The 8,632-nt window shown below is 36.6% G+C and overlaps 1 protein-coding gene across 1 annotated transcript; it reads left to right on the top strand.

Annotated features, from left to right (window-relative positions):
• The first annotated feature begins 3,431 nt into the window (after positions 1–3,431).
• On the top strand, positions 3,432–8,557 carry LOC116302335 (ribosome production factor 2 homolog). The gene is made up of 10 exons (XM_089037384.1): positions 3,432–3,453; positions 3,623–3,755; positions 4,153–4,190; positions 4,605–4,644; positions 4,828–4,909; positions 5,543–5,619; positions 6,305–6,404; positions 6,650–6,752; positions 7,037–7,181; positions 8,168–8,557. The coding sequence occupies exons 1-10, from the start codon at positions 3,434–3,436 to the stop codon at positions 8,339–8,341; spliced, it is 912 nt and encodes a 303-aa protein (XP_088893510.1). The 5' UTR covers positions 3,432–3,433; the 3' UTR covers positions 8,342–8,557.
• The last annotated feature ends 75 nt before the right edge of the window (positions 8,558–8,632 follow it).

Genomic DNA, 8,632 nt, shown 5'->3' with positions numbered 1-8,632 from the left:
AAATGAGTTTCTTCGGAGTGGAGTTTCTTATTTTATTTCACAAGTTTTTTAAAGGTATTTAGACAACGATATTTTATGCAATTCCAGCTTGTTTAATCTTCATCTTTCTGGCTCAGGTACATCTCCAGAACTTCAGCATAATGACCAGATATTTTGCCTGCAACTTCTAATTCTATCGCCCCAGCGAAAAACATTTCTATTTTTTCCTCTAAAGTAATTTTTGGAATTCCACAAAGTTCATCTGGAGAAGTTTTCGTTTCATCTTCGCCATAACCGCTTGCTAATTCTTGTTCTTTGTCTTTGTCTTCTTCTTCTTCCTTTTTATTCTCTTGTTTTTCTTCTGAAACTTCTTTCGAACTGTTCTCTTTATGTTGAGCCTCAGATTCGTTGCTCTCTTCCTCATCTTCTGTTTGTTTTTCGGCGTTTTCTTCCACCGTTGGAGGTTTTCTCAACTCGATTGATTCTATTGTTTGGCATACTTTTTTGCCAGCAACAGGTTCCCGAATTCTTGCAGTAGCAACTCGCGTTGGTAACTTTGCAGTCAATCTATTAATAGACCCCCGACCTCTTGTCATAACTAAAGGCATTTTATCTTTTTGTTCCCGATTCAATGGTAGCATATAGTTTGGAGTCGAATGCCTTCTCTGGAAAATTGAATTTGGTCTTTGCTGAGTTTGAACTCCAAGAGATTTCGAATCGTGTAGGGAATTTTTGTGGGATTTTGTTCGCGCGGCTAAATGAGCCATTTCTTCGCGGTTTTTTGCTTCATTTTTACGAGAAAACTTTTCCTGTACGTTTGTAAATGAATGACATGGTAAACTGTGTCTTCTAGACCATTTCCAAGACGTTACATGCCTTTCTTTTTCGTGTTCAACTTGGCTCTTTCCCGTGCCGCGATTATGAGTTTGATCAAAGCCAAGCACACCCGATTTTTCGCCCCTGTTACATAATAACGCTTTGTCATAGGAAGGCAACGCACTGATGGACTGTCTCCTCCCGGTTAAAGGATACGACATAAGCTTATTAAAGCTTGTTTTCTTTTCTTCTGTATCCTCTGATGAAGAAGGTGACGGTTCTCGTACGATGAATCTCGCTGAGTTGATTTTCTGGTGCCTTTTTTCATGAGCAGTCGTGTCTACATCTGATATAGAATGTCTTCGTGTCCCTCTAAACTTTCCCTGGCAATCCGTCATTCCTAATCTCGGAGTTTCTGCTCGCAAATCTAATTTTTCATCGCTTGTAAAGTCAATATTCTGCCGTCTCTTGGTATCACTGCGAGTCCCCAAAATCTTCTGATTTTCAATAAGTTGTTTCCTTAGTTCAAACATTTCGCGATCAATTTTGTTCATCTGAAACCTTGTTGTCGAACTCATCTTCTTAATCTGGCTTTCAAGTTTTTTTTGCTCTCTGGTATTGGAGCAAAATAAATTGTGGACATCAGTTCCTTTAAAACTTGCCTGACTTCTCGACGTTATCATGTTTCTTGTTTACTTTCAACCCAAGCAGTCTAAATCAAAACTAACATAATCAACACATAAGAGTCTTATTTAATTATCAATTTGGCTTAATCAAACTAAGTGGTCTTGCTCCCATGGGAACCTATCTCTCTGTCAACAAAGTTCATTGTTTGCTAACAGAGATTAGGAGGCTCTTATTATCACTAGAATTAAGCCAGTTTTGGACAATACCTTTTGTTTTTTTTTAGTTGGAATGACTTCCAATGAATTGTGCCGACACACGGTACGTTTACCATGCTTTAAACATAGTTGATAAACTATGCTTTGAAGTTGCTTAAAATCTTTCTAACCAATTCAATTCAATAAAGAAACATTTCTTTAATTTGTTTGTTTTAAATAAAAAGATGGTAAGGAAAAGATACGATTTGTAGAACACTGTAAAAAAAATCAGAAGCGTTAAGAGTGAAATTAAAATCTTATTGGTGCCGGTTTCAATGTCAAGTTCATTAACCAGACTTTTCTCATTAACCATTCTTTTATCGCATACAACTGAAATTTTGTGGAAATCTTTTCGCAATGAGAATTATGACTTGAACAGCGCAACTTGGACGAACTTTAAAAGCGCAACGCCGCTTGCCAGTGAAATGGCATTTGTACTGTGACGTTAGAAATGCCTCTGAGGGGTTCCGATCATTGCGCACTTTGGGGAATACTATTTTTATCTCAGCTGCACCACAAATAGGCAAGCCAAAAGCCTTCTAATCTTCTATAGTAAATACATTATGATTAAAGCTAATAATTGTGGAACCACTTTGAAGGCACGTACTGAATACCAATTCCCTAAGTATAGAACACCTCTTCAATTGAGAGAATTAAGACTCTAGGATTATTCTATAGCTATATATAGGTCAGTCGTTCCATGAGAGTGGCTATTCAAGTGTTTGAGTGATTACTTTTCATCTATGGTTGACATTTTTTTGTGAAAAGAGGTATTTCGGGAGGTCATAGTCTACCAAAAGGATTATTCATTGATGCCTTTGGCCAGAGAAGACGATGGCAAAAAACATGAAGTTATAATACTTTGTTCCCTTCACTTCTTGAAATCACGCAGCCATGGGTTTCAAGCAAGATTTCCTCTAGTATTCTAGTATGAAATGTGCCAGCGTTTTATAAGTATTTTCATAATTACGCTACCCAGACAACTAGTTATACTTCAAGCTTAAGACGTCTGAGTTTTTTGGCTGAGTCAGTATTCTTTGATCCACAGAAGCCAAAAGCTCAGACGTTCTGGGCTGCGTTGGTTATGAAAACGGCCGGAAAACGGTAGCTCTGCTGCGTGAAGCCAGACTCTATATACTATAGGACTAGCTCAAAAGACGGTCCGCGAACCAGCGCAAGATTTCGTGTTCTGGACCCCAGAGTTGAAGACCGCCTGCCAGGCCCGCAGGCTAGAAAACGATTATAAGTAATAAGGATTTGAACGAATAACGAATACAACGTACTCAAACCTCGCTATGTCGCCTAACTTTAATGGCTCTCTAATCTACTAAGTATTTGATTTATGAAACTTATATCCGACAGGCATTTTTTTCTGGAACCATGGTTTGCTTATAACCGGGCGTTAGTTTTTCAGTAGCTTCAGGGTCTTTAGTTGCGCATTTTAGATTATTACAATGCGCGCAGCATCCAAGCACTATTTTACACAACAGTTTTTGAGATTGGATTCAAGAACGGACAAACATTAATATGCGCGAAGATGCATTGCACAGCATTGTCGAAATTAGATCCCACTACCACAAAAATAAGATACACTTTTTATACTATACACCTACATGGATATCTTTTGTTTTTGATTATTGCGCAATTGCAATTTTCATCTTTTTTCGCTTCGCTCCGATAAAGTGTCTGGAAAACGTGTGGGTTGCCTGTGGTTGGTCTAGACCGAGTTAGCCTGGTTCATTGCGCAATATTTCAAGATGGCGGACGGAGTGATAGTGTGAGTAGACAACGATTCTTTAAGATTTTTACTTATTTTAAAGCCTTTCGACGGAGTATTTCTGGAAAAAGTCGTAAATTCAACTAACTTATATTTCGTTAATCTAATATGCTTGAAAAATTTAATTACTAACCGATTTCTAAGTAGTTTTTTCGTGTCTTGTCCGTAGTAAAGCGAAGACTCAAAGAGGCAAGCGTGTTATTGAAAGCAAAGCACCAAAAGCCGTAGAGAACACTAAAACAGCAATATTTATACGTGGAGGAAAGACCAGTGAAGTTGTGACACAAGCCTTAAAAGATTTAGTGAGTTCGACATCTTTTTATGGACGTGGTCTACAGTCTTAGTGAACCCACGTGTGTTGTAATGTATATGTGCACGTGTTTCTAAAAAATATTAATATCCTCCCTCCCATCTTAAAAACTACGCGATATACTCTCCCCAAACCTTGGAAATTCCAATCCCTGCCTGTTGAGGAATGAGGAATGGATATTTTCTAAAGCTACACACAATATACCCTCTTTATGCATACCTTCCTCATCCCTTGGAAATTCTAATCCCCCTTTATGGGGGAGGTATGGATATTTTCTGTAACTACTCAATTTATCCTCCCCAGACCCTCCCCTCCCCTGGAAAATATCAATGCTATTTGTCTATCAATGAGTGTTTACGTTTATTATTATTATTTATTTTTCAACAAAGTGTGCACTCAAGAAACCAAATGGTGTAATGTTTCAAAGGTAACATAAACATTAAAAAATGTACAGTATATACCTATCATTTATATATGACACACTCAATTTCTGTGGTATTAAAACAATTTTTCAAGTGCAATTACAGAGCGTTAATGCACAGTCCAGTAAAGCCAATTGAACCAGTTTTGATTTTCTTTTGTGGATGTCAGTGCAAGGAAATTTTTTTGCTTTTCCTTTGTACTGTTTATGTCAGTGGCCATAAATGTTAATGTAAATATATTTGAATATTGTTTTTTTTATGTGTGCTGCTGCAGCACATCTCACTGATATTTATTTCCTGAACATGTGAGTGACGTCACAGAAGACACCCTTTAATACAGGGAGTTTTAGTTGCAAATTAATTAAATTTTTATTTGTTAAATTTTATTTAAGTTGTATTTTTAATTTCGTTTCCCCCAGAAAAAATATATTAAAACCATTTGAAGATCAAACTTCTTTGGTGAGTATAATCATTAAACAGCACTTACCTGGAGTTGAAGTTTGATTAAGATTCTATTCTGTCATCGGGCACTGAGGGATTACGTGAGACCTCATTGTGGTGATAGAATACAACCTCAATGCTCTCGAAGGATTTTTTTGAAGGTAGGGATTTTTGTTAACCATTTCATTTGTTTGCCATTAGGAATTCTTTTCTGTCAAAAATGATGCATCTTTGTTTGTCTATGGATCTCACTCCAAGAAACGACCACACAATCTTGTTATAGGTAAGATTGACAGCTTTACTCACATTCCCATGGGAGGGTAGGGAACATCATTGTTTGTCTATGGATCTCACTCCAAGAAACGGCTACACAATCTTGCTATAGGTAAGATTGACAGCTTTACTCACATTCCCATGGGAGGGGAGGGGAAATTTGTCACAACGTTGTAATAGGAACAAGAGGAAGCAGAAATTGCAACCAATGCAGTCAATAGCCCCTTGTATGGTTCGAGTGCTCATAGTGTGGAGTAGACCCACATTGTATCACTATTCTAACAGCTGATTAATTTTACCTAGATAGATAGATCTAGATAAGTTGCATTTGTATGGTCTAAAAGTTGTTATTGTAAAGAGTATAGAGACTCTCATTTGAAGTGCTAAAGAATCTATGGAGCAATTTTAAAATACCCCGCAAATGATATGCAGTTGTTGGAACTCTTTGTAGAACGACGCATACAACAATAGAAGTCATGGTCATTAAGTATGTGCATATGATTTGCGGGGTATTCTAAAATTGTACAAAATCTATTATTATAATATTCGAAGCTGGATTTGTATAAGTTTCTAAACATGTAAGGGAATGCTCATTGTTTGGAGCCCTGGCTAACATTATGATGATATTTTATGCATATTTTAGGAAGATGTTATGATGGCCATGTGTTAGACATGATAGAACTGGGAATAGAAAAGTATAAAACTCTGCAGAGTTTTAAGGTGAGAAACAAGTCGTTATTATTTAAGAAAAAAACAACAGTAAAAGGCCATTATTAGAGTGCATACTGTATATCCATCAAAAAGTTAACTAACAAAATTCTATTGAATTAGAGCAAAGTTTTGTAAGTCTACAGTTTATTATAATATAACTAGATTATTACGCGTGCTCTAATTGGCCAAAAACCAATGAACTATCAGTCCCCATGGGCTGCACGCTCGCGCACGCTGATCTCAACGGATGCTCGCCTTTTTTCTCAAAATTTTCAAACCCGATGGCGTCAATAGCACGTGCACGAGCGAGATTGGTGATATAACGCGCACTCTGATTGGCTGAAATGCCTATGAACTATTTGCCCATGGGTCACACGGTAGATTTTTGGTCATATTATAAATCAGTTAGACAACATAAAAGCGCTCGCCCATGGCGATATAGACGCACTTGAGAAAATATAAAGAACGATTAACAAGCAAAAGAGTGGCACGAGGCGAAGCCGAGTCTATATCGTGCGTCTATATCGCCATGGGCGCGCGCTTTTATGTCGTCTAACTGATAAATGAACTTACTAATTTGTGCAAATTTGTGGAATTTCTTTACAATTTTTCACGGATATATTTTATGCACTCTACTGTAAAATTCCTTGTAATGTATGTTGATACATATGTCTGGTGTTTTTATTGTTTTTAGACCAGCAAGTGTACCATGGGAACAAAGCCATGTTTGTTGTTTACAGGAGAGGCTTTTGACAGTGAAACAGAATACAAGAGACTCAAGAACATGCTAATAGGTAAATCAAGAGAGCATAAATAAGAGGGGGAAACTTCTTATTGTGGCAAAAGCCATGTTGAAACTATTTTTAGTAACAGGATGTAGTTTAAATTTTGTCTTACACTACTCCTTTGCATCAACTTGCGTGCTAGTTTTGATTGACAGCAGTGAAAAATAAAATATCAGTGTGCAGTTCGCACCTACCAAGTTCCCAGAAATTATATCAAAAATGTAGTAAATATTTCATGTTTTTTTCTATTAAAGATTTTTTCCGAGGGCCTGTTATTGAGAAAGTCAGGTTACAAGGGCTGGAACACGTAATACAAGTCACAGTTGTTGATGGAAAGATATTATTTAGAAGTTACAGGTAATTCAATTGAGCATCCCTTAAAGTTGGAACTACACAATATACCCTCCTCAGACCCTCCTCATCCCTTGGAAATTCCAATCTTTCTGGGGGGGGGGGGGGTATTGATATTTTTTAGATCTACATAGTATACCCTCCTCAGACCCTCCCAACCCCTCTCAATCCTCAATCCCTCTCTGTGTGTATGTGTTTGTTGGGGGGGAGGGGAGGGTATGAATATTGTGTCATAGATCTTAAGATAATCCCAGTGATAGAATGTTGACCAGTTAGTATTTGTTCAACAGAACTATTCTTAAGAAATCAGGAGGGCGTAATCCCAGAGTAGAGCTTGAGGAAATGGGACCTGCTTTTGATCTTACTCTGCGAAGAACAAGACTTGCGTCAGAAGACCTAATGAAACAGGCAACGAAAGTACCCAAAGTAACCAAGGTAAGAATATATCACTAACTATGACTGTTATTCACAATTTTTTATTCAAACTTTTTTTTTCTTGCCAGAAGATTTTGCTTCTGCTAATCAAGGCTATTGAAATGATGGAAGACATAGAACTCAGCTTCTAGATTTTTCATTAGGGTGGCAGATTTTAAGTTGTTAAAGTGCCTATCACCCTTCTGACAATATTCACAGTATTGATTCTACATGGTGTAAGACGTTGAATAGTATTATTACACATCTCACCCCATGTAGAATCAATAATGTGAATATTGTCAGAAGGGTGATATGCACTTTAATCATATATCCTGACTCTACATGTAAGCCCTACATGACTTCAAAACATAATAATTGCTTTTTCCCCGTCTTTCATCAACCCAAAAATGAATTGATTACATAAGAAAAACATCTGGAATCGTGTCTAGTTATTGCTTATTCCAACTATATATAGCTATATGGTTATCTGCGATGTGCGAAAGAGTCTTTCAGATTTGAAAGAAGCCTTTCAGTCACATAGACGGCAAAATCTCAAAATCAAAGTCCAAGACCAAAGTACATTTTCTTGAAAGTTTTTGTGAACAAAAATCTTTAGTTTTTGGGGGGATATTTCATTTTACTATAAATACTTTGAAATCAGGCTTATTGTCATGAAGTCTGTAAATATGAAACACCTGGTGAACAAATACAGGTTTATTTGTGGATGGCCGTTGCCATGAAAACCAGTTGAAATGGAAAATCATATGCACATTTTTAGAAAAATCAAATATTCTTTAGTGGCCAAAATTTTGAAAATTTGAGTTTTGGAGATTTATTGGAATTAGAAATCTTGTTTCTGATACCAAATAAATCGTTGGATTTACTTGTGTAAGGCCGCGTTCACACTTATCCGGATATTTTTGAATCCACAACTTTTTTCGTTCCGTATAGATTAAAAATATTTCCCTTCCGGCCTTAATTTGCTGTGTATTACATTCCTCTTGAAGGCAAATAAAGTCAAGAACATCGATTATGATGCGTTTGGAACCAAGACTGGTCGTGTGCATATGACAAGACAGGATTACGGGAAGTTACAAACACGAAAGATGAAAGGATTGAAAAGAAACCAAGAAGACAATGACGATACTATAACTGATAATAAAAGAATAAAAGAATCATGAAATATTCTTTCTTTCGTGTGGTAAAACTTAACATTGAAAATACGACTAGAAATATTGATTGCTTCAAAATGAATTGAAAGAATGAATAATATAAATAATAATCTGTGAAAAGTTGCAGTGAGATCAGTTTTCAGTGGAGAATCCCCTTCTCCAGGAGCAGATGTCCCTAAAATACTATTTTTTTAAAAATTTAAACATGTTGACTCTCTGTTATTTTCTCCAAGAGCTTAACTCATCGTGGGAGATTACCTAGTTAACAATAGTTAAAAAGGTTTCTTGAGAAATCTTGAG

The sequence above is a fragment of the Actinia tenebrosa genome, unplaced genomic scaffold (genome assembly GCF_029948245.1).
Source record: "Actinia tenebrosa isolate PJP-AT-01 unplaced genomic scaffold, QUT_ActTen_1.0 PGA_scaffold5__44_contigs__length_20552954, whole genome shotgun sequence".
NCBI lineage: Eukaryota > Metazoa > Cnidaria > Anthozoa > Actiniaria > Actiniidae > Actinia > Actinia tenebrosa.
Note: the sequence above shows the minus strand (reverse complement) of the source record. Positions and strands in the feature narration are given on the sequence as shown.

What these genes read in the sequence shown, in the direction of transcription:
- LOC116302335 (XM_089037384.1), top strand. Translation starts at nt 3,434, where the DNA reads ATGGCGGACGGAGTGATAGT. An exon ending in ACTCAAGAACATGCTAATAG is followed by an intron (nt 6,405 to 6,649) that starts GTAAATCAAGAG and finishes TTTCTATTAAAG; the next exon opens with ATTTTTTCCGAGGGCCTGTT. An exon ending in ATATTATTTAGAAGTTACAG is followed by an intron (nt 6,753 to 7,036) that starts GTAATTCAATTG and finishes TTTGTTCAACAG; the next exon opens with AACTATTCTTAAGAAATCAG.